Consider the following 27,644-nt stretch of genomic DNA (forward strand, 5'->3'; position numbering starts at 1 on the left):
GGCAACAGGATTGGAATCTTAATACAAAAGGAAGAGTAACTTATAGTTTTAAACCTACAGTAGAAATTTTTACTAGGGATAACTTTCCCTGGTTTACGCCAGGTCTATATCTCACCTTTCTTCTTTCTGGGCACGGTAGCATTAATTTTAAGCTTTTTCATTTCGGTCTTGCTAACTCTCCAAACTGTTTGTGTGGTGAATTGGAAACAGTTCCACACATAATATTAGACTGTCCTTTATATGTTGATTTACGGCTTCCTTTTCAATTAATAACAAACGTGTTTGATGTTTCTGAGTTTCCTCTTTTGGTTTCCTCTTTGGAATTGTTTGGGGCTTTTTCAACTTTTGCGGATAAGGTTTTCAAACGTCGGAAAATCTTAATGTCAGATAGTTCTTAGATAACATCGACACCATTAGGAATCTAACTCTTGTGTTTTAGGTATAATAATGCACAGTTTTTGTTTTGCCCTGGTTAGGGTGGAGTCTTTCTTCTTGTACTTCTGTTGTAAATGAGATGTCTTAGCTCGTAGTTAAATGTAAATATGTAACAAAGTTTTAACTCTTCTAGAACTTTTGTATTATATTGTAACTTACAGTTATTACCTGGTTTTGTTTTTGGGTTTTTGAGTCTGTTCTGTGTTTGTTTTCTAGTTTTGTATATATGTATATCTCTTCTGAGAAATTGAGATTTTGTAAATTTCAGCCCCATTCGGGCTGGTGGTTGATTCATTAAGTTAAATGGTAAATGTAATTATTTACTTAAGTGTTGTTCCAATAGTTGCTGAATTTTGTTGTAATAAGTTAATTGGTGTTATTGAATCAAATTTAACTTAACTGTAGTTGAATATACTTACTTATTTTTGCTTTCAATTGGAAGATTTTATATAACAAAATATAAATAATATTTTGTAATAGTAAGAGTTTTAAAGCAATATTTGTTGAAATGTTTTTAATTATTTGCCACTAGTGTTGAGGAAATTCTTTTTTCCTCTTCTGTTTCCTTTTCTAACCTATTTCTTCCGTTTCTTTCTTCTAACTATTTTCCTACTAAGTCCTTCCCATTTATTCTTGATGTTTTGCATCAGTATGAAGTATAGTTGTTCCTGGCTGCCTCCACGTGGCTAGGGACGGGTGTCTGGGGGTAGAAGGAAATTGCTTCTGCCCCCAGACTGCGAAATGCCAGGAGCCGGCACACAACATACAACAGAACACACACTTACACACAGTAACGGGTTCAAACATTTTATTAGTTGTTCTTTCCTTGAAAAGTTTTTTTTTTTTTTTTTTCTGCCGGCTCAGCGATATGCTTTTAGAGTACACTGCGGTGTATAGGGGAAACCCTGGATCCCGCCTAACAAACACAAATACTTGAATACTTGTGGTAGTATTTATATATATAATATATAAATATTACCACAACTATTTATATGCCATATTTAAATGTTGCATATATATATATATATATATATTTTTTTTTTTTTGAGTTATTTATATCACAGTTATTTTTGCACTGATGAGGTTTTATTTATATTAGTAATTGTTGAGTTGAAAGTTTAACGTTTTATGTGAGTTTGCAGTTTGTAAAAAAAAATGTGGGGGGAGAAGAGAGAAAAAAATGGGGAAGGAAAAAAAAGAGGAAGGGAATAAAAGAAAAGGAAGGAGAAAGGGAAAGAAAAAAGAACAAAGGAGAAAAGAAAAAAATAATTATGAAAGAATTAAAAATGGGAGTAATTATTTTATGTTTTAATTTTATTGTAAGATGAGAAAACTAAAGCAAAATTAGTGTTACAGAATACATTTTTATGTTGTCTGGAAAGTTGACACTGATAAAGTATATTATTTTTCTATTAGTGACTGATTATTTTATTACAGTAGGTCTGTGTAATCTATTTTTTGTTTTATGTATGGTATCTTGAATTAGACTATGAAGATATTTCCTTTTTGAAAAAGCACTAGTTAAATATTGTAACTGTTTGTAAATCATTTTTATTATGGCAATATTTAATTGCATTATAAATCTGTGTATATAAAACAGATCTTTTTAAAATGTTTGGATGATGTGAATAAAAATTCAGAAATTTCCCAGTGTTTCTTTTTTCTATAAATACAATTTTTTAGTTCATCATAGTGCTTAAAATATAAAATGTTTAATAAATAGATATTTACAGTATACCCAGTATAAAATAAAATATAAGTACAAATTCAGTAGCTACTGAATTTGTACTTATATTTTATTTTATACTGGGTATACTGTAAATATCTATTTATTAAACTATGGACCCCAGTACTCCAGGCCCATTTGTCACTATAAAATGTTTAAGCAATGTATACTATTATCTTGTTTAAATGTATATTTTAGTCTATGGTGAACAGAATTAAATTTTGAGGAAAAGGTTACCTATGGTTTGTTTGTCAGAGATTATAAGCAGAACAAATGAATAGTTTAACTGGGGGGAGGAGGAGAGTTAAGGGTATGATCTTATGCAGATGCCAAGCATATTTCTGATAATGAAGCTGAAATTTCCATCAGTAGTGCATGTATTTGTTTATAGATATCTGAGTTAAATCTAAAATTTCTGGGTTTGGATGAGATGCGAGTATGATGATATTATCCACAGAAAGAGTTGTGTATTATTTAAGGTTAGTATCACGTGTTAGCCATTCTTTAAATTTAGATATTGTGTAATCTACATTGACATTGGTGTACAATGACTTGGCATCAAATGACACCAAAATGTCTGTGTTGGATAACTTAATGTTGCTAATTAGCATGTAAACATGAGCTGTATTAAGTATTCTGAACTTTGAAAATTTTATAAGCAGAAATATGATTTTGACAACGTAAGAAGATAAATTAGCAAAGGCTAAGTGTCTGTACAATACGATGGGTCGAAATGGTCTGTCCAGTTTATGTAATTTTATTGTGGCAAAAAATGTGTGACGTTATGTCGTTCCTAATACCTATAGCTTGCAGAGTATACAGATTAATTGCTTTTTTGTAAGAAATTAATCTGTATACTCTGCAAGCATAAAAGCCTAGGACTTCTTTGCATGCTATTGCTAATTCCCACAAACCTGACCTAGATGCATGGGTTTCCTCTTGGTTAGATAACCTCAGACTTTTTAGTAACCCTTAAATAATTTAGTTTTTTTTAAAATAATTATTTAATTTTTTACTTAAAACTACTAGTAAATTTATTATTATTTTTTTTTAATGAAACCCCAAACACAAAAGATATTGGAACCTATAATACTTAGTACCGTGTATGGGTTGTAGGTTGAGAAGACAGGAGATACTTGTTAACATTAGACTTGAATTTCTGTAGATTGTAATTTTCAGGAGATACATGTGAAGGAAGGTTGTTACAAAAAACAGAAGTATAAAGGATAAATGGGGAAAAGTTGGTTCTCTGGTTTTGGAGTTGGACAGTGAATGGATGCTGACTGTTTGCAGCACATCTTTGGACTGGTTTGGAAGAGTGGAGGAATTACAGAAGCCAATTCAGGAGAACAGAGCTCATGGGCCAACTGGGCTAGCCAGGTGGGTAAAGTGCCTGCCTGGCAACCCAAAGGTTGCAGGTTCGAATCCTGCCTTGGGCTTGGATCAAAATAAAATACAAAAAAAAAAAAAAACTTTTGGGAGGTGTGTTATGGCCACAGAAGCTGATGCGCCAACAACTAACAAAAAAAAAAAAAAAAAAAAAAAAAACAGAGCTCATGGAAGTATCTATAGAAAAAGGCATGCAGCAAAAACTGAATGTTTGTTATGAGACAGAGTGGAGAGATTTTGTAAGAGGTGGGTAAGGTCATTAATTAACTTTATTGCCCTCTTTTGAGTTGAGTCTAGAAGCTTGAGAAAAGTTTTGCAGTCACTACCCCAGATGTGAGAACAATATTCCATTGCAAGGCAGATTTGAGATCATTCTGTATTGATTTTTAGGTACATACTGTTAACTGCAGTATCTGTATTCAGAGCTTTTCAGATAACCCCAGAGCCAAAGGCATGGGGAGTGATTTGGATGAATAAAACATTGTAGGCCAGGAGCTGCTCGTCATTTTATTGTCAGTGAAATGCCATCACAGTAGTTCTTGCACAGGTGCTTGATATGCAGAGGCGTCTTATCCTTTATGAATAACATCATATGAAGACATCCCTACTGTTGCAGTGCAGAAACAGAGATAGCCATCCAGAATTTTCCAGTATCTCTAGGAAGAAACAGTGGTTAGAGTTCCTGTAAGATGAATCTGTTCAGATAAGAATGGCCCAGTAATTGAAGATGATCACTAGTCATCAAGCTCCATTTTGAGGGAAGAGAGAAAATGGCTATATAGCCTGTGCATCATTGGATTGCAGCTATCACATATGGTGGATTCTACAGGAATATTAATGTCAAATTTTGTATAGCATCTTCCATACTGTGGAATATAATATGTCTACTTCTTTTTAACCCTTCGTTTGCACTGACATTGCAACTTAGACTTTCTTGTACTGCTGATGGGTTTCAGCTCTCATCAGTGCCAGTGAGACGTCCCCTTTCTTCAAACATCACTTTCAAATGTCACACAGTTTGTGATGTTAACAACCCTCTGCATTGGATGAACATGAACATTAGTGTATTCTCTGACAATATGTGAAACATATTGCACAGAGGCACTCTTCCTCTGGTAGTGAAATCTCCAAACTGCATTTTCATTTGCCATTCACCCCTGCATATTCATGACTAACACACACATGGATTCACACATGCACATGTATGTACCACCTGGCACTTCTGACATCTCTGAATGTGGCTACTTTAATTGCTATAACCTAGTATATATGAGAGAGATGTATCATAGAGTAATTTGAGGTTTGCTCTTTTATGTGATTTATTAAGAAAAAAAAATAATAATAATAATTCTCTCTCTCTCTCTCTCTCTGATCACTGAATTATGATAACCTACTTAATACCATGCTGGGCCACCATTCGTATCGATAACCACTGCTATTTGCCTATGCATTGACTCCACTGCTGCCTGCAAGGCTTTCTACTGTGTCAGAATAGAAGATCAATAATCCATATGCTTCACTTCCCATTCCACAGTTGTTCAATTGAATTGAGATTAGGCTAATTTGGAGGCCAATCAAAATAAGCGATATCTGCACTGTATTCCTTGAACCACTCATACACAATGTGGGCCTGATGACACAGTGCATTATTGTCTTGGAAAGTCCTGTTTCTATCCGAGATGCAGCATTGTAGGATGCATGTGGTCTTCTAAGAGCTGCTGGATGACTCATCAGAGAAACATTGGTCTGTGCGTGTCAGGTGTCCTAGTTCTTGCCGGCGAAACATGCCCCATATTAAGCAACCACCACCCCCTGCCTGGATAGTGGGCACTGTGCACAATGGTCCATGGACTCATGTTGCTTGCACCACACACACACACACACACGAAGGTGGCTGTTAGCAGGTTGCACCAGGTATCTGGACTCATCCGACCAGCACACTCACCAGTCCTCCAGTGTCCAACCAGCTTGTTGTTGACATCACAGCATTCACTGTAGACTGTGAGGAGAGGGTGTCCCTTGGGCTATCTGTTGAATCCCATATGGCTGAGTGTGCGGAGCATTGTCATTTGGATGTTGTTCTGCATTCCTCATTGTATTGCTATGTCAGCTGTCAGATAGTGACCTGTCATCCAGTCTGTGCTGCACCCTTCACTTACCATGACCATCTACCATGTATAATCCTTTACAGTTCTGTCGGAAGGTGGTTTGATCCGTTTGGCACCATTCTTTGTACACTGTAACCACAGCGGGCTGTGAGCAACTGACAAGATGTGCCATTTCCGGTATGGAAATATGTGATGCACGAGCTCCCATCATACCCTTTTGAAACTCAGTGATAACTTTACTGTGTCCTGTAACTACTACTTTATCACTTTGACTTATATGAATAGAAGCAAATTACCACTACTCTAGCATACAGAGCTGTTCGGCTTTTTATACTGCAAGCTATGCAGCGTAGTCCATTATACTGTAGATGGGGCGGGCATAATTTGGTGATCACCGAGTGTGCATAAAAATAAAATATCAGATTTCCTATGTTTTCTGATTAAGAACCCCTCAATTAAGACAATAATTACTATTTATTTACTAGTTAGGGTAAATAGTAATTACCATTTTAATTAAGGTTCTGATTTCCCTATTACCAACGTGCTTATTTTTTTAAAACTGGTTTAGTTCTTTACTCTTTGAAGTAATTAAATTTCTATGTGCTTACATATTGTCTGTATTTCAGCATACATTTTGTTATTTGCATATCCACAGCTCACAAGTTTAGCTATGATAATGCTGGATTCCTATTATCGTACTATTGAAGGTTTCGAAGTTTTGGTCGAAAAAGAATGGATAAGTTTTGGCCATAAATTTGCCCAGGTAAGAACATGAGCTAATTTTCTTTGTAAAGTGTTTTTTTTTTTTTTTTTTTTTTTTTTAATATATAGTTTGAACTCTATATAATAAAATTGATCATTTGTTAAAAAAATTTGTTAAACAGAAATTTCGTTATAAAGAAATATCACATTTTCAACAATGAAAAATACTGTAATTCAACATTCAGAAATAAATCAAAAATAAGTATTATTTTATTAAATAATAAAATATTTGGTTATTTTTTTGTTATACACCGGATTTTACTGTATAGGCAACCCTTGAATAACACGGTAGTTTGATTCCTATGAAATCTCGTGTAATGTGAAACCACATTATATAGGGACTAAGAACCAGTACAAAAAGGGGGTTATGTTCCAAAAGCTAACAAAAATATGCCTTTTTTTTTTTTTTTTTTTTTTTTTAACTATCAGAAACTTAATTTTTATAATAGTAATAACTTAATATTTTAACTTTATTTTTATAATAGTAACTTAAATAGTAATAACTGAACAAACATCTTACCTTACAAACTGTGATACTTGTATGTGAGATAATGTACGGTCATTTAATTTTCTTCCTTCCTCTTCATCGCTGCTAAGCACAATCCCTTCTGCAGCATCTAGATTTTGCACACCTTCTGCTCTCTTTAAAAGTCACGAACTGCACTCTTCGAAGTCACAATTATTTTTTATGGTCTCAAACAAGCACAAGTTCAATAGCACAGAACCTAACCCAGGGATCTTCCAACAAAATACAGTGGACCCCCGCTTTAAATGATACATGAAAATCGGAAGAATATTTTCCAGTTAGCAAAATAAAAATAAATTTACACTTACATACATAACTTAATCAGTTATGCACAGTTAGTACAGGAAAATCTTAATCAGTTATGCACAGTTAGTAAGGATTTTGGACTAAAGATGAATATGGCTAAAACAAAAGTAATGATGAACAAGTATGCCACGGAAAGGGAAATAATGATTGAAGGAGCAGTAATTGAAAAGGTGGAGTCATATACTTATCTGGGACAAGTTATTAGCTGTAATAATGATAAATGGCTGGAAGTCAAGAGAAGAATAAATTTTGGATGGATAGCATTCAGGAAATATAGTCACATACTGAAGAGCAATATCCCAGTTTGTCTGAAACGTAAAATAATGAATCAATGTATACTCCCCACCATGACTTATGGAAGTGAAACTTGGGCACTCACCAAAAGAATGGAAGAGAAGCTAAGAACTACACAGCGAAGAATGGAACGAATTATATTGGGAATCAGACTGTTAGATAAGAAGAGAAACACATGGATTAGGCAGCAAACTCAAGTAAAGGACATTCTTATCAAAACTAAAGAACTAAAATGGTCTTGGGCAGGACACATAGCTAGAAGACATGATGACAGATGGACTAAGAAAATAACAGAATGGTACCCAAGAGGAGCTAGAAGAAAACCTGGAAGACAAAGGCGGAGATGGATAGATGAAATTCATGAGTTTTTGAGTAGTAAATGGATGGCCAGTGCTCAAAACAGAAGGAACTGGAAAGTTGCTGGAGAGGCCTTCATCCTGCAGTGGATTGAAAATGGCTGATGATGATGATGACATAACTTAATTAATATGTACATACTAACTAATTGATATTTCTGTTCACCGACTTTTTTTTTGTAAAATTTAAAACAGTAAAAATAAGCAATTAATAACAAAGAACATGGCACACACAAGTTGCAACAAACACGATATGGAGTAATGAGTTTCTGCAAATTTAATTTTATGTTTTTTATATGATTGAATATTTGATGGATGGGGAAACACATTTCACCTTAATAACGTTTGAAAACCCTCAGAATTCCGACTGTTGGTATTGTTGCAAATGCAAGAAGATAGAGTTTACTACCCATTTATAAACTATGTATAAATATAGTGCAAATGCATCAGAAACACATAGCTATATCTGAATAAATCAGAATATTAGTAAAACGGCATCGTTTTAAGTCATATCTCACATTGTGAATACCTTCACAATGAGTTGCCATGATATTGCACTATTTCGAATAAGTAACGCTTCACCTAAGGAGAAGACTAAAACCGGAAAGTGCAAATTGTTTTTATTGTTTTATGGTAGTGACCTCCAGAAATGTGCTTTAGAAAAATAACATGAAGGTGATAACGACTAGTGGGTCAACAGCAGGGATTCACAAAAAGGAATGGAAACATTGAAAATTACATCTAACATAATAGCTGGGTTTTCCCAGCACAAAAACTCAAAAATACCATGTTATCCACGACTTCCCACAATTCTAAAACCGATTTAGTCAAAATTGACTAAATAGAAAAATTCACTATATGGAAGTTCATTAAAGAGAGGTCCAACAATATAACTTTGTGCTAATTAACATCCATTAGACACTTTCATTTTCTTTTTGCTAAGAGACAGGGAATAGCAAGCAAAGTTTGCATTATAAGTGAAGTCTTCTTTTGCAATTCTCACATTTTCAAACTATTATCAAATGCTCTCCAGTTATACTAAAAATAAACAGTACTTCCAAAAGAGAGGTAAAAGCAAGTTCAGAAGTAGCTTCACAACATTTAAGTTTGTAAATGTGTTCACTACAGTCACACATGCTGGCTATGGTAAAAATAGATCACATTAAAGTTGTTGTGCTTATGCTCATTTGTTATTGATTGCTGAGGTTAGCACCTGTGGCACTGTTGTAGTAGAAATAGAAAAACATACACTAGTACGGAAAGAGCATGCGAGCATTTGATCTACAATTCCACATGACTTTTACAGTTACCAGGTGTTCTGTGCAACATGTTAAGAAGACCAGCAGGCCTACTGTAAGTGAGAAGGGATTTCATCCACAGTCCTCATATTCAGTGTATCTGGCCATCATAAAACTTGGTTTACCACAAAAAAATGTGTAGATTGTTGCATGAATGAATCTGAAACCATGACTGCATCTGAAACCATGCAAGTTGCATATGGTGCAAGCCATTACAGCCAATGACAAACTTAGACATTCTCTGTGGACATCTTTACTAAGATGGTGGTAGATGAAGAGCTTGTTAAACATTTTCACTTTCCCATGCATAACATGAGAATGTAGGTAAGTGGGAAATGCAAAGTTTATTTTTGTCTTGTTTGTCAATTCTCTGACAAGTTTGAAACAGAAAACAGTTCAGGCATTAATCTTTTGCTGAAATACTTAATGCAATACCTTTGCTTTTGAACATGCAGAGAATATTTTGGATTGAATGTCTTCAAAATTAGTTTTGAAGATATTTTATCCAAAATTTTTTTTTCCATGTCCAATAAAGCAAAAACATTGCATTAAATTTTTTAGCAAAAGTTGAGCCATCTGCATGGAATAAACTGTGTAGATTTATTTGTATCAGCTCATGTATCGGACAGGGAGGTAAAGCTTATTGTGATAGTGACTTTATTTCTTTAATTCTATGAGTGGAGGAATGAAAGTTGTTAACATTCATCTGCTAAAGAGGTATCTAAAAGTTCTGTTAACAAATATAGACCAGAGCAGAACTTTTCAAACTTATTTGGCTGTGGAACCCTTTTACAAATCTAAATCATCTACAGAACCCCAATATCTTTGTAATAATTAACAATAAATTAAAAACATAATGTGTGTACAAATTGAATAAGAAAATTTTTGATAAAAACAAATGAAACATTGGCAGGGGGTTCTATAGAATGCATTTTTAAAACTACTGCCCTAGACTGTTCTGAATTCTGGTTATTTCTTAATTCATATTACAATAATGTTAAAGTTATTCAGGATTAGTTAGATTTCACAGATGGTCAGAGAAGTGGCAGCTAAATTTTATATAATTTTTAATTATAAAATATCAGTGTAAATACACTGTAGTGAACTCATAATGAAAAACTACATTAGTGTAAAGGCATCGCTTTAATTGTATCTCGTAATGTGACTACCTTCACAACGAGTTACCATGTATTGCACTATCTCGAATAAGTAACGCTTCACTAATAGAGAAGACTGTTACTTATTCTCAGTGGGCAACACTACCCAGATGGCAGGTACCCTGGTGTTGCAATCATGCCAACCCAGTTGTGAAGTTATTTTCACAATATGAGAGATGCCAAAAGGTGTGCAAGGTAATACTTAAATAAACAAAATATAAATGCTCAAGGCATAATATATTATGAGTTTAAAATACACTAAAATATCAGTGTACACCATAGTGAACTCGTAATGAAAAACTACATAAGTAGTGTAAAGGCATCGATTTAATTATCACAGTATGATAATGTATCTCATATTATGACTACCATATTGTAACCTATACACTTCATGTTGATTTAAAAATAGTAGAGGAAGAAACGGTTTTAGAAGTTACAATATGGTTGTACATGAAGTGCTCCAAGCAGTTTAGACAGTAAGGCCCATTATGTGCTGTCACCAATTTGCTTGTAGAGATAGGAGGTTATAATTCCACTGTATGTGGCAATTGCAAGCCTGCACTTGGAATGCTATGTTCAAGTATGAGCTCACACCTAAAAAGGGACATTAAACTTCTTGTAGTGGTCTAGAGGTGGGCAAAGTGCTGAGTAAGATCAGAAAAAGGATGTCCATATGGGAAAGATTGTGAATATCTGGGCTACAGAGTTTGGCAACTAGGCTTCTTAGAGGGAACTTATTGAGTTCTATAAGGCCCTGAGAAGTGGTAGTAAAATAAATGAAGGTGAAATTTTGACTGCTATAGATGATTCCCCAACTAGGGTTCATAAATTCAGATTAAAGGAAAAGGAGTTTAAACTAGATTGCACGAAGATTTATTTTAGCCAGTGAGTTGATTAGTAGAATAAGTTGCCTCCATGGTTGGTGGAGGCTAATAGCTTGGGGATGTTCAAAAAGTTGGGATAGGTAACTATGTGAGGAGGAAGCCAAGTAGGTAGTTTATTTTATTATTTATTTATGGTGCAAAAAACCTCAGACATTTTGTTGCACCAAATGGCTAATACTGATACTAATAAAGGTGAAATTTAAAAGATTGAAAAGAAAATATTTTTTGTAGGAAGATTACTGAGTTAACATAGGAGTACATAATCATGCTACAGTCAGTCCTCGTATAGCATGATAGTTGTGTTCCTAGAAACCCTTGTGCAATGCAAAATCATGCAATATAAACAACAGGCCTTATGGGAAAAATAGGGTTAGGTGCCGACCACCCAAGATTGAACACACATTTGTAACCAAAACATTACCAAACACAATAAATAATCGTAATAAAATACGTATTTTATTACGACTATTACGTAATAAAATATTGCTACTACTTTTGCTTCTATCATAAGCAAACTTGTTTTTTGTTTGATTTTCTATCCAAACAGATGACAGCCGTTCCATCTCTTCCAATTCTTTGTGTCTTGATCTAATGGATTTTAATTACACTTTGAGTTGTTCCTGCTATGAAAGTTGTTTTTATTTTCTCTGCATTCTTTCTAATTCTCGGCGTTGCCTCATTTAGGCGTGTAGCACGTGCAATATCATATGGTCTTTCATTTCACTCAAAGCGTTTCACAATTTCATATTTTTTCCTCTATCGACAGAGGCAGACTGGCCATAAGCCTTACTGGGGAAACCCCGGTTGGGCCGGAGGCCGGTGTGATTTTGGCCATAAACCATTGTATGAGGCCACTACAAATTTTCCCGGGTAAGAATTTTTGACCCAGTTTGCCTCTGTTTATCGATATTGCTTTTCTTTTTCTCTCTGTATCTGTAGTGTCTTCGCCAGGACGCTTCCTTTTCACACCTTTTAAGTATTTTAATAATTTTTAGGGAATAAAGCACAATTACAAAACGAAGAGGCACGCTTGATACACATAAACAAAGCTGCACGCGTGTAGCAACTGAATAAACAACACTGTAAAGGCAGAGATACACTATTAACACCTCACATTTTACTAAAGCCCATTTCTAGGGGTTACTACCATAAAACAATAAAAACAATTTCCAGTTGCGTTTCTGCTAGTGGAATCTGTTATAAACTGGTAGTAAACTCGATCTAATTGCATTTGCGATTATACCGATAGCTGGAATTGTGTTGGTTTTTACGTTATTATGGTGAAATGTGTTTCCCCTTCACTGATATAAAACACATAAATACATTTTCAGAATCTTCTCTTCATTCCTATCGTGTTGCGTTCAGTTGGGGTGATTCCGCGTTCGACTGCCATTTCTTGTAAACACAAAGGTGAATCGTGCATAAGCGAATTCGGTTCGTGTTATATAAGATGTCGTGTATGATCAAATTCGTGTAGTGTAAACACGTGTTATACGAGGACTGACTGTATTTGCTCTCTCTCTCATACAATGACAAAAAAAAATACATCAATCTTTATTCGGTTTCAGATTGGGCTACCTTTGTTTCTAATAACAGCAGGTGTGGAGCATAGCATAAGGACAGTGTGCAGTGCACAGAAAGAAAAAAATAATGTAGTTGCATAGTAACAATGATGCCGTATGTACTGATTGTTTGCACATTTTGCCATAGAACATAAACTTCCTCTAAGTTGTGTGGATCATACAGGCACATTGTTCAGAAATATATTTCTGATAGCAAAATAGCAAAAAAAAAAAAAAAGAAAAAAAAAAAAGAAAAATGGTGGAAGAACAAAAACAACAGAAATTGTAAGTGAAGTTGCATAGATATAAGAAGTAGTGATGGTTCTGAAAAATGGGCTATTTTTGATTACTACACATGGCATTAATCAAAGGGATTTCTTGCTATATGCCATTGTGGTGACCTTTTGTAATTAAAAAAGGGGGGGGGGTAAAGTTTTTTTTTTTTTTTTCAGTGCTAGCATTGGAGAGTGACTACAGGGTTCAGCATTTGGCATCTGAACAGCCTAAAAGCATATGGTATTCCTTGGAAAAAACATGGAACTTGGTGTTGATAATGTGCTTGTTAATGGTAGGCCCAAAAATAATAGTAGAAAGTGTATTAAGAGAGAAGATTGCCAGCCTATTAGCACTTGGTGTAATAGACTAGTCTTGTCATCTTATTAATTTGTGTGCCAGAAAGGTAGCCACATGCCTTCATTTGAAAGTGGGTGAATATTTGCTGGAAATTTACTCTTATTTAGAAAGAAACTTTAAAAGGAAAGATAGATTTAAACAATTTTGCCTGCTGCATGCCACTGATGTAAAAAAATTCTGAAATGTGTGTAAACTTAGTTCTCCTTGGTTGAAGGTGTAATAACACTCCTTGTGGATTAACTCAAGACTTGAAGGACTCTGCAAGGCTTTTGGGGGGGAAATTTTTATCAGCTTGGCTGGCACTTGAAGGTAGAAGGAATCTGTTTTGTAGAGATGGGATACGTTAAAACAAAGGTGGTGCAAGGGTTTTTGTCAGTATTATTGAGGATACCTTAAAGGTTCAGGGAAACTGCCAATGTATCTCCATACATTAGTGTGATTCTAAGAGTGAAGTGGGAAATTACTGACCAGTCAGTTTAACTTCAGTAGTAGGGAAAATCATGGAGGCAATGATCAGTGGTGAAATTCAGGATCATTTAGATAGAAATCTCAGCATGGTTTTGTAAAGGGAAAATCACGTTTAACAAATCTGGTTAGCTATTTTGACAGTCACTTGTGAGCTGGATTTAAGAAATTTCGACACTGTTTATTTGGATTTCAGCAAGGCATTTGATTCAGTCTCACATCAGCAGTTAGTTTATAAGCTGAAACAGGTTGGAATCGCAGGAAAAATCCTTAGATGGATAGCAAGCTGGCTTCAGGGCAGGAGGCAAAGGGTTCGGATAAATAGTTATTCCTCAGATTGGGTTGAAGTAAGAAGTGGCCCCAAGGATCAGTATTAGGACCACTTGTTTTTGATTGTCATAAATGACATCGATGAAGGGATAGAGGGCGTGATGTCTAAATTTGCAGATGATGTAAAGCTTGGTAGAGTATTTAATGATCACTGCCAAGCAGAGCTTCTTCAGAGTGACCTAGATAGACTTCAGGAATGGTCAGAAAAATGGGAGCTATGCTCTAATCCCACAAAGTGTAAGGTATTACACTTGGGGAACAGTAACCTCAAAATAATTTATACACTTGGTGGAGCTGATCTAAAGCCAGTATTGGAGAAAAGGGACTTGGGTGTTACAATACAGTCAAACACAAAGTTCTCCATGCATTGTAGACAGGTTGAAAGGAAGGTTCATGGTGTTCTATCGATGATTTATCAAGCAATTGCTAATAGAGATAAGGACGTCATAATCCCATTATATAAGACTGTTGTTAGACCACTTGGAACACTGTGTTCAAGTATGGAGACCGCACCTAAAGATAGACATTGAGCTTCTTGAAAGGGTCCAAAGATGGGTAACTCACCTGGTGAGATCAGCAAAAGGGCGTCCATATGAGGAAAGAATTCGAATATGTGGGTTTGCAGAGCTTGGAAACTAAGTGCCTTAGAGGAGACTTGATTGAGGTATTTAAGGCTGTGAGAGGCATAAGTAAAATGAATGAGGACGAAATTTTCACAGTTATAAATGATTCTAGAACTAGGGGCCATAAAGTGAAGTTATGGGGGAAGATGTTTAGACTGCTTTATTTTAGCCAGCGAGTTAAAAATTACTGGAATAAGTTACCTACGTGGGTGGTAGAGGTTGACAGTTTGCAGAAATTCAAAGGTCAGCTGAATAGTTACCTACAGTAGGAGGAAATGCATAGATTGTCTATTTCATTTGCTTTTATTAATTATTTATTTATTTATATTTTTTTTATTTCTTCTTATTATTTTTTTTTTTTGGCTGCTGCTGCAGCATAGGCTTCCTTGCACCATGTGGTCATTACTTATACTAACTATACTGGTAAAGTGGTGTCAACCTTTGGTGAATTAAAGAGATTATAAGTAGTGAGAAAAACCATTTGAGCACTTTTCAGAGTTATCAAATTGAAAAGTACAAGTGATCACTAATGAGTGACACTGACTCATGTTCTAATCCAGTTCATGGACCAAAGGTTTTGAAAGAAGACAACTTGGTGAACTCAGAAAAAAGAATTTTTTAATTGCTAACTCCTAGTGAATCAATCCTAAACAATACAGGCAAGCTGATCATTCTGTCCTCACTCATTCAGGAAGTCTGTTCGTGATTTTTTTTCTGGCTTGAATAAAGCAATTTATATCAACAGTTAAATCTTCCATCTTGGATAATAACAGAAGATAATAGTCTTGTAATTATCCTCTTGTATATTCTGTATTCTTAAAAGTGCAAAACAAGTAACATTGTTTTGCACTTTTAAGAATACAGAATTTGCTTCTCTTGAACGTTTTAAGTGTGGGGGGGGGGACTGTTCCTTAAATAATTTGCTTTAAAAGTGTGAAAAAAGTTAGTATACAAACGAATTGACATATGCAGCCGTATTTTGTTTATTTTTTTAACTTTTGAAAAAAGTTCAAAGATTTGCTTAGTTCAGATCTTAGATAAATCTATTATTTATGTGTTCAAACTTTCATTCCCTGCATGCTCATCACACATTAAATTCATTTGTCACATTCCACCTTAGTGTACTCCATTTGTTAATTGTAATTTTTCTCATATGTTATTTTATTTGTATTAGGTTTCACACAACTAGTGTTTGCTCCCAAGAGTAGTGCACCCTACAATTTGGAAAATGACAAACTTAAAATAAATTAACATATGCATTGAAGTGATCTTTTACCATTACAGACACTTGTTTATGAAGTGATTTTTATTTATTATGTTATTTTAATATTATTTATTTATTTATATATCAGCCACTGAACTAATTTTTGTGTAATTTGTATTGCACGATCAGAAATTAGCATTAGCATTAGTAAAGGCACATGATGCAAGAAAGCAAGCTTATATAGCATCAGCCAAAAAAAAAAAAAAAAAAATCTAATTTCACCCATCCACTCGCTTCAAATGTTTGTCTAGTTCTGCCCTGAATCTATTTAAGCTATCAACTTCTAACAACAGATGGAAGTTTGTTCCAGCAATTAACCACATGCTGGCTAAAAGCAAACTTCCGCACATCTATCCTACAAAAATGATTTACTTTTCCCATTTTGTTGATGCTACCTTACTAAAAGTAAGATTATAATAAATAGATAATAAATCAAATACAGTATAGTGATTACCAACTACACTGCTTGACAAAATTAACAGAACACGTAGAAAATGTGGTGTTACTTGTGTGGCTTGCGCCAAAGCAGGACAAAATTTGGTATGGTGGTGTACCACAGAATAATGATGAAATGAGAAGACAGCAAGAAACTTTAGACAGGTATAAGAGATATTTATAGGGGTTGTATGAGAATTCCCAAAAACTTCATATTAACAGAAGTCGATGCAAGTTGCTTGAAAATATAGTCACATGACAACAGTACGGCATATGATTCCCTCCAAAGGCTAAACAGGCCTGACAGCGGTAAACCGTGCTTGATATGAGGGTGCCTATAAGATTCTGTTGCATTCTTCCACCAGTGCAGACATTATTATTATTATTAGCCATATAGTGCAAAGAAGCCTGAGGCTAATGCTGCACCAGCCAAAAAAAAATTTCTGAGTTACCCAGAGAGAGAGAGAGAGAGAGAGAGAGAGAGAGAGAGAGAGAGAGAGAACAAGAATCAGAAGTAGAAGGGAGTCACTAAGAAAGATGGCGCACTATGGCCATAGTTGCTGATGCACCCAATAAATCCCAAAACAAACAAACAAACAACTAAGAAAGAGAAGAATGATGATATCCAGCTGAGGACCCTGGGTGTGACAACTGAGGAGTTGGTTGTCGGTTTGCAATGCAACACCCAAGAGTGTCCCACACTTGTTCAATCGGATTTAAGTCTGGTGATTGTGCTGGCCAGGGCAGTCATTGGATATCTTCAGTTTCAGGATATTCCTCCACCACTTGAGCTCTATGTGCAGAGGCATTTTCATGTATGAAAAGAAAGCCTGGGTGAACCCCTCACAAGTCGGACATAGGGTTCAAGGATCTGTTCTTTGTACCTCCATGCAGTTATGGTACCTCTATCAAAAACATGAAAACCATAAGTGTCCCTTTCTCTGACGTTGGGCGGATGGTACCACATTCCTTGTTGTCTCCAGATGAAATAATGTCTATATTCTGTTTATAGGCTAAAACGAGACCTCATCAGAGAACAGAACTGTACCGATTTGTCAGGGCTCCAGGTTACATGTTGATGGCACCAGTTTCAACGAGCTGTGTTGGTGGTTTGGGGTTAAGGGGATACAAACCACTGGCTTCCTTTTATAGAGTTCACTTGAATTGAGCCTCTTAGCACAGTCTGTATGGAAAGGTTTTCATCTGTGGACGCAGCAACCTCAAGAGACAGCCGATGATAGGACATCATAGGGTTCTGTCTTGCTGTTAGAGCTGTTAATGGTCTGTTCTGGTTAATGTAGCCCTTGAGTGGCCCTGGCCAGCTCTTGTAACAGTACTGGTTTCCTAAAACTGTTTCCATAGTGCCGAGATGACACTGTGTGACACATTAAGCCAACGTGGCACTTTTGTCTGCGACTACTTCAGGTTGTCCAATGGCCTGCTATCTCAAAGAATCATGTAAATGATGACGACTTGCCATTCAGAGTACTTGATATGTGGCTATCTCACTGAACAAGCCTGAAAACGGGAATGAAGTGATGTGGTGGCAAACAGTGTTTTTATAGGCATGAATAATTTGCATAATGTGCTGCTCTGTAAGCTGATAGATAGATTTCTATTGGATACTGGGGATTTGCAATCCAGGATGCTTATTATATCAAATATTTGTCTTCGGCAACATTGTTCGCAATAAAATATTCTTGAAATTAAAGAGGCCTGTGGTACCGGGTTCCTTAGATGACAGTGAAATTCATTGTGACTAGTAAGAACAGTAACTGGGTTTAATAAGTAATTAATCAACTGGAGCTTTCGAGATTTAAGTATCCCTTCATCAGCTGCGTGAATACATACATAAATATAAAATATGAAACTTTACAAATGGAATATGCAGAACATGGTCATGTGTAAAAAGATAAAAGTAATATATTCTTGAAAAACATTTTGTTCTGTTCATTTTGTTGATCAGTGTACTTATTCAGTTTAATCTTTTATTTTGAAGATTTCTTCTACATTTGTAGACATTTAAAACATAATTCAGCTATACAAGTTGGTGCTTCGCATCAGTTCTGTATGTAGTAAATCACTAAAGTTGGTGAAATGACATAGCCTTCGTTACATCTCATTTTGTGAATACCTTCACATCAAGTTGCTTTGCATTGTACTACTTCAAATAAGTAACACTTTCCCATTAGAGAAGTCTATTGTTACTTATTCTCAGTGAATATCATCACCCAGATTGCTGTCTCAGGGCTATGTGGCTCTTCATTAGCATTTACTTATTTACTTACTTACTCCAAGGTGTTACGGTCCTTGTAGAACCTTGGCCTCCTCAATGATTTTTCTCCAGCTGTCTCTTTCCCTGGCCATTGTTCTCCATCGTATCACCCTAAGCTGTCGTAGTTCGTTCTTTATGTCATCCACCCACCTCCTTTTCAGTCTTCCTCTCGTTCTTCTTCCTCCTACTTGCCCTTCCATTGCTTTCCTTGGCCATCTGTTTTCCTCTATTCATCATCACGTGTCCTGCCCATTTAAGCCTTGAGCTTAGGGGGGGGATTAGCATTAGTAGTGGCAAATTATGCAAGAAAGCAAGCTAAAAAAACACTTAACATTTCACCAATCCATTCACTCCAGAAGTTTGTCCAGTTTTAACTTGAATTTATTTAGGCTATCAACTTCCACTACGACAGATGGAAGTTTGTTCCACTAATTAACCACTTGCTGGCTAAAGGCAAATTTCTGCACAACTATTCTGCAACTGTCTTTCCTCATTTGAATTTTTTGCCCCCACTCAAGTATGTAATCTGAGCAAGGGGAAGAATCCCATCAGCATTGAGCTTGCTCAAACCATTCTAACCTTAACACCTCAATTAGATCACCTCGCTGGTGTCTAGTCCCCAGGCGATGCAATTTGCAGAACTGAAGCCTTTCTTGCTAAGAGCAACCCTTTGTTCTCCTCACTAATCTCGTTACACTTCTCTGTACTTGTTCCAGCAGCTCTACATCCTTCCTAAAATGAGGCCTCCAGACCTATATGCAGTACTCAAGATATGGCCTGACCATTGCCTTATACAAAGCAATAATCACCTCCTTATCCTTGCTAGCAATGTTCCTGTATATCATTGACAAGATTCCATGAGCTGCTCTGGCAGCCTGTCTGCACTGCTCAGAAAACTTCATATTTGACTGCACAATTACCCCTAAGTCTTTCATTCTCCACTAGTGTAGTACTGCACAGTTGGTATGCTACTCTGGAGTTACTGCTACCCATATGCAGTACTTTGCATATGTCAATGTTAATCTTCAGTTGCCAATTCTCACCTATCTCTCCAACTTTCCTAGGTCACGTTGCAGCAGCGTACTGTGATTACTGTCATTATAACCCTGCCAATCTTTGTATCATCTGCAAACTTTGTATCGATATTAAGCCTAATATACCTTCATCAGTATGATTGATGAATATAGAAAACAACAATGAGCCAAAACACTGAACCCTGAGGGACTCCACTAATGTCATTATTCCATGAAGACCAGTGTCCATTCATTACCGCTCTGTCTTCTCCCACTCAACCATCCCTTAATCCATAGCAGCAACTTGCACTTTATGCCTACTACACCAATTTGTACATCAGACTTTTATGTGCAACAGTATCCAAAGTTTTCCTGAAATCCAAGTATATGATGTCAAAATTATTTTTTATATCCAGTTCCTTTGTGATTATATTGTAGTATCCAGTCAAATTGGTTGGACAATATTTCCCCTTAACATACCCATGCTGTATCTGAACTGTAATCGTTGCTTATGATCACAATGTTATCTGCAAATCGTAAATGGTTTAGGTACTCTCCATTCACATTGACTCCTTTCTGTGACCAGTCCAATCTTGTGAAAGTTTCCTCTGTGGTAAAGAAAAAACTGCAGCCATTATCAACCCACTGTAGGATGGAAGCCTCCACAACAATTCATGCTGAGGGAAATGGACCATAATCTGCAACGCTGGTCCAGTGCGGGTTGGCAGATCGACTGTATTTAGCAGTCAGGGGCTTGAACCCCAGTCTACTCAAAGAGCGTGTGTTACTGCACTCCTGCTCCTGACCACTCGGCTATGGAGGCCGTCTACGGTAGCAGTAAACAACTTCGGAGATAGTGTCTCCTTGTCAGACTCCTTTCTCAATTTTAAATTTGTTACTGTCTCTGTCTTGTCTAATAAAGGAGGTAGTGTTCTCATATTTTCTTCAAAATCATAATGTATGAGGTGTCTGTGCCTTGTATTTGCATTGTGCGAAACATTGCCGTATCCTATATAGAGTCAAATGCCTTTTCATAATCCACAAATGCCAGGCATAATGGTGTTTTATATCCATTAGCTGTAATATTACGGAAAGGTGATCCATATTTGAGAATCCTGTCCTAAAGCTGGCTTGCTCTTTTGGTTGATTCTCATCAAGTATTGTTTCTAATCTGTTAGCGATGACCCTGTAGATGTGGGACAACAAGCCTAATTGGTCTATAATTTCGAATTTCTGATTTGTCTCCTTTCTTATGCAGCAAAATTGTGATTGCATTATTCCACTGCTTAGAGGTCCAGCTTTTCCTAATGTAATTTGTGAAGAGTCTTGCCAGTTTCTGTGTAATGTGTCTTCCTCCCAATTTTACCAACTCTAAGTAACTTCATCTTCACCCTGTGCTTTTTGATTCTTTATTTTCTTCAATTCATGTTCTGACTTGATTACAGACAAGCTTATATCTATCATAGGCTTCTGTGTCGCCTGATAATTTTTATAGATTTTTTTTTTTTTTTGTCTCAATAGTTCATCTGACATCCATTTAGGCCTAAACATTGAACAGTATTTCTTAGTTGGTATGAGAAGCCTAGTAGCTTCAAGATCAATTCCTTGAATGCTTCCCATTTAGAATTTTCTGTTGCTAACATCATCAGTTGTTACCACCGTATTGAATTTAAAAACAGTCTGAGACCACCATAGTCACCTTTACAAAAGAAAAAAACCTTCCATTTATCCCTAATAGTAGTTACATCTGTAAGTAAATCCCACATCTGTACTTACATTGTGGGATTTATTTATCTGTAAGTAAATCCCACATTGGTATACTGTGATCACTGCCATCTAATGGTTCCTTTATCTGCAAATTCTTAATTCATTAATAATCATGCTGGTAATCAGATCAAGAGTATTAATCCCACTGGTTACCTCTTGAACATGCTGCTGTAGAAATGGTCATCCAGTAAATCCAGAAAAGTCTTGCTAGGGTGCGTGAGACCAACCCACAATTTTCAATTATGTCTGGAAAGTTCAAGTCCCCCCATTATAAGACAATCTGATTTATTGGCCCACTCTTTCTCTGTACAGTTGTTCGTTGTACTCATCAGAGTCATTAGGCATATAACACACTCCTACTGTAATTTTTGCTTTTCCAGTGCTTATGTCACACCAAACTGATTCAGTATTGCACTGGCCACCCTTGTCAGCTGGATGCATTGCCTTAGATTTTATGCATTTCCTAACTAACAGTATAACACCTCCTCCCTTCCTATCCTGTCTGTCCTTTCTGTATGCATCCACAGTTATAACACTACCTCCTGTGGATGTGGGATTTTGTGCATTGCGCACTGACAGTGGAAAAGGCTCTTAGTTAAGATAGTATGGTATTCAGGACCGGGCAACCTGAGTAAGGGGTCAATGTATCCACTGGTTTTGCAATAATCCCAGTGGATTCAATAAAATACAAGAAACAGGTCCGGTTCTACATGCTAAGGACAGGCACTGGGCAGCAGTTTTCCAGGTGATGGCTGCTCCCTGGTGGCAAAGAGGTCTGACACAACACATACTACAGAACATTCACTAACAATACATGTACATTCATCAACCACACATCAGGCTCATTTTACAGAGTTTCTGTATTTCATCAGTGACACTAGGTGGAGATGGACATCAGTGTGGGAGCTACCATAGACAGGGTACATATATATGTACATTGTACTCCCCAAATTTAAATTCTGCATTCCTTATATCTATGACAACACATCTCTGCTATTCTAACAATATCTGATGTCTTGACCAGCACTTAATTCATTGAATTTATTTACTATACTCCTAACATTGGTGTAAATGCAAGTATACATCTGCTTGTTCTTACTGTTAGTTGCCCAAACACAGCCTATGTATTTACTTGTTCCATGATGACTGCTAGCAGTTCTTGAAATCTCCAGCAACTTGCTTTCCAGGCTGCTGTTCATTCCAGTAGTAGCAGTGCAAGAATCACTTCCTCCCCTGCTTGCAGCTACTGTTAATCTATGTCTGCGTATCCCGTCCCCAAGCTAGCAGGTTTCCAACCCACCTAATACTGCCTTGATAGTATCAGCAAATAATCTTGCACCCTTTCTATGTAAGTGTGTCCCATCCCTGTAGAAGCAGTCTCTCCTGTTAACAAGCACACACTGTGCTGAGAAAAATTCTAACCCATGAGCCTTGCACAATCTGCAGAACCAAATCTTATACTCCCTCCTATCATGTCTGGGCTGAATTGCAGACACTTTCAAATTGAACCCTAACTTGCGACTTTTTTTTTGACATTGACTTGTACTTTTTAAGTAAGTCTGCAGATCTACTCTTAATGTCATTAGTGCCAACATGTGCAACAATATCACCCTTTGTGCCCTTAAAATATTGTCTGCTGTACGTCATCAACTTTTGCCCCACAGAAGACATACCCTGGTCCTATTTCACCTATCCTTTTTGCACAATATATTTCCCATTTCCCTGACATTAAAGTCACCGGCAGCAGCTATCTCCTGTGAGACAAGCACATTTATCAATGGGTGGGTAGGTATCTGGTGGTATAAAGACTGAAAACCCAGTCATTACATCTCATGTTGTGAAGTTAGCTTCATAACTGGGGTTGTCAGATCAGTCATTGTTCCACCAGGTAACTACCCACCCACCGATGAAGGCCAAATAGCACTGAAATGGCTATCTGGGTGGTGGTGGTGGTGGTATCCACTGAGAATAAGTAATAATAAGTCTTCTCTAATATGGAAGTGTTACTTTTTCAAAGTAGTACAATGACAGGCAACTCATGAAGGTATTCACAATATGAGATGTAATGAAAACTATGCCATTTCATCAACTTTGGCAATTTACTACTTACATGATTTGCATAAAAATTTCTAATTTGCTTTATAATAATATAGGTTTGGTTGGCTAAAGATCGGGTCTCTAAATTTTTATTTGCTATATGGGAATTTTTTTTTTATTTTGTTGTTATAGCGCATTGGCCATGGTGATGATAAGCATTCAGATGCTGATCGATCTCCAGTATTTTTACAGTTTATTGATTGTGTATGGCAGATAACAAATCAGGCAAGTATTTCATTCATTTTTTATATTATAATGTATGGAGAAAATGAATATCCCTCTAAATTATTTACACAATTTGGTTTTTAATATACTGTGAGAATTGTTTAATCTTGCTTGTTATTTATCTCTCTAGTTGTTCATATATTCAGAGTAACTCATAAAATTAATGATGATACACTTCAGTATTTTTATTGCTTTGTGAAATAGAAGGAAACAAATATATAAAAAGTTGCATATGGACATATTTCTTCTTAACCTTTTAAATAAACTTAAATAAGATACTGTTTCAGTACATAGTTCCTCACTCATAGGAGGTGTAAATATGCAAAATAATTCAGGCATTTGCTGTCCTCAGATATGTCCACACCTGAGGACAGAAAAACATGACGTTTATTTTAAATTTTCTGCTTTAATTGGTTCAGAAGCACATTGTTTATAACTCATCAATCACTGTTCCTTGTTTTTTTTCTCTTTCTCTCTCTCTCATGTTCTAGAATTACTCCTTTATGATCGTAGAATACACTCTCCTTGCAGATGTCTGAGTGTGGTGCCACTCTGAACTTGCATGTGTGCTTTCTGATGTGTAATAGTGCACCCAGGATTCATCTTCAATTACTGTGTGTTCTAAAAAGACATTGCATTCATGCTCATATCATCCAAGAAACATGGAACACTCATTAAGTTGCCATTCCTTCCATTCTGATGTTAAATACATTGAGCGAACACTTTTTGAAAGTGCAGCTGGTTGCATAACAATAGTATGCATTGAACCAACACTAAACATTATACTGTGACAGTTTCTTTGTATAAATTCTTCCACTGCCACTGTGATTTCTTGTGTTACAACATAATGTAGTCCTCCATGATAGTATAGTGATTTCATCACTTGCTGTTTGTTTGTTTGGAAAGGTCTGGGTGCGAGTGGAGAGAGTAAGGTCTTCCTCCCCCCACGAGTTATTCCTTTTTTTTGCCCATACAACATAAAAAATTGGCCAACGATCATACTTTATGCTGGCGTAATACCCAATGGTGCCATATGGTCTGTCACTGATGCACCTAAAAAACAGTGTTTGCTTGATCAGAGAAAATCCTCAGTACTTTCAATACTGTTCTTAAACTTATTTACCATCTTGTAGACTTGCTGCTGACTTGTCAGCTTGCTTCACTATACTGAACCAACATTCTGCATTAAATTTCAGCAGGTGTTATTCCTTCCACATTCAGAAAATGGATTATAGATTACATGTCTACCTTGGTGCATGACTGCAAGGGTGCTGCCACCTTGAAATTAACTGCATTCCAAATAATGCTAGCATATCGGGCCATCTGACCCCAATATGTTGCTGCAAAACCTATGCAAGTCAGCAAGTTGAGGTGCTGTACTTCTGGTGGCATTTGGTTTGGGAGAAAGCGGTCTGAGATATGAAGCCTCCGATGCTTCGTGCAGAGCATCAGGGTTGACTGAATTTCTGGCTTGGGTATTTGCCAGTAGCACGAATCCCAAATGGATGATGTTGAGATCTGACCTGTGATCATTTTAACTGTAGCTATCGGTAGTCGTATTTCGATGATATCAGGCAATCGCTACATCCCCAGTGAAGTAGCTAAGGCTGTAGTTCTGTCCTGTGGTTGGGAGACAAGCTTTTCGGTTAGCCCATTTAAGTAGCCAGAATTCTGCAGTGAGGATTGGTTTCTTCGTTGTAGTAGCTGCTGATGCCCACACTTCAGCAGCATAGAGGAATGGAGAATAGATTACTGTTCTGATGAATTTCTTAATTATATGAGGTTCCTTAACATAAATTAGTTGTTGTTTAGCTGCCAATCGGAGAGAGGCTGCTCTGGAAGTGAGCTTGTCTACATGAGTGTAAAACTGAAGATTTGGGTCAAATACTATTCCCAGATCTGCATGGGTGGGAGTGGCAGATATTACAATTCCGAGTGTTGGGGCTATTATTGTAGGGTTGGTCTGAGAGAGAACACCATTAGTTTTGTTTTTTGTGGGTTGATTGAGAGTCCATGCTGTTTGAGGTAAAAGGTGACATTGATGAGGCTATTATTGACACACGCTGTAGCCTCGAGGTGATTGTTGGAAGTAATAGGCGTTAAAAGTTTTATATCATCTGCATGGAATGATTTTCTCATTGTTACGGACAAAAGCGCAATGATAGCTGTAAATAATAAGCCAGATAGGACTCCTTGTGGAACGCCAGCAGAGATCGCCTTCTTGTGCGATTGTCCATAGGCATTGACTTGTAGTACCCTATCATAGAGGACTGATGCTATGAACCAGAGGATATTACTTTGGATTAGATAGTGGCCTTCCAGTAAGCAGAGGAGCATCGACACATTGATGGCGTCAAAGGCAGCCTCAATATCCAGGCACGCTGTGGAGCTGTGGAGTAAGGTTGAAATCCCCGATGACGATATGGTGAGCTGAGGGGTGAAAATGGGTTATTGCCTAGTTGGTTGCCTCAGTAATGATATCAATTGTGAGTACCGGCGGGATGTACATTATGCAGATATCTATTGTGGATGCATTTCTGAGCAGTGTGATGGCTAGGGCTTTGAAATTTGGTGAGTCACTGGAGTTAGTGTTGGTCGATTCGAAGGACATATCTTTGAAGAACATAGCAACACTACCTCCCCTTCTGTGTGCTTAAGTGCTTTCAGATGTAATGTCTCTGCAATCCTTGGTGTTTGCTCCTTTCTGACAGCTGTGACCTTGGCGGCAGCATGGTTTATTTATTTATTCTTTGTTTCATTAGTCAATATATGAGGCATGGATGGGACGAGGAAATGTTTGTTGTTTCTACTTTCTAAATGATGCTTTATAGAGAACCAGTCTTATTGCGGCTGTTGTTTCACTGTTCATGCTACTGGCTTTATCATCTGCTTCCAGTATGCCTCTTCTCGGGGAAGATTGTTAAGATGTATTTCATTGCTGTGTACCTTGGAGCAGAAGTGATGAATATCAACAAGCTTCCTGTGGCAGCAGTAGTCTCATCATGACTACTTGCCACCAGCTATCCTTTTAAATTTTTTTGTATATAGTTAGCTTTAACTTAAATTTCCTTGCATTGTAATATCTAAAACTTAAATTCAAGTAAGATAAAATATCAGAATTTCTGAGTAAAATAATTACTAGGTTAATTTACATTTTTTTTTTTTTTTTTTTTTTTTTTTTTTTTGCCGGCTCCTTGGTTTGGGCAACGTGGGAGCAGATTTGTTGGCGCCCACTGGTATTTCACTATCTCCAGTGGTTTCGGGATTTTGTGCGTTTCAGCACTACAGGTGATAGTGGACCCAGACCAGCACATTAGGCTGACACATGAGTGCCAACACTTTTTTGGGCCCGCTCTGCAGAGGTTCTGCACCACCACAGATGAACAAGGTGGAGATTGGCAAATGCCTAGGAGCCATTAGCGATACCACACACACGCATGTGCACACATTCTAAGCGGCAATTAGTATTGATTTATTGTTTCCTTGTGGAAGTTTTTTATTTTTGATCCACAGTGCTTTTTTGAGTGATATGGGCTATGAGTGTTAAATAAAAATTGTTTATATTTTATTTTTTGATTCAACATTTGATCCATCCAAGATTCAACCCATCATCAATTGTGTCAGGTGCCGAAAAGAAAGTGTCGACAGTATTTGAATGAATATCTAGCTTATGGTTTTATTGAAAGTCCATTTGACTTAAGACAGACCATGTTT

The 27,644-nt window shown here is 36.6% G+C and overlaps 1 protein-coding gene across 1 annotated transcript in view; it reads left to right on the plus strand.

Annotated features, from left to right (window-relative positions):
* mtm (phosphatidylinositol-3-phosphate phosphatase) overlaps positions 1-27,644 on the plus strand; it is a 211,435-nt gene that overhangs the window by 156,092 nt on the left and 27,699 nt on the right. Inside the window, exons 10-11 of the mRNA XM_090373306.1 lie at positions 6,314-6,421; positions 23,838-23,930. Coding sequence (XP_090229432.1) covers positions 6,314-6,421; positions 23,838-23,930 — 201 coding nt within the window. The remainder of the gene's footprint in view (positions 1-6,313; positions 6,422-23,837; positions 23,931-27,644) is intronic.

The sequence above is a fragment of the Mastigoproctus giganteus genome, chromosome 5 (assembly GCF_048544385.1).
Source record: "Mastigoproctus giganteus isolate SK-2022 chromosome 5, ASM4854438v1, whole genome shotgun sequence".
NCBI lineage: Eukaryota > Metazoa > Arthropoda > Arachnida > Uropygi > Thelyphonidae > Mastigoproctus > Mastigoproctus giganteus.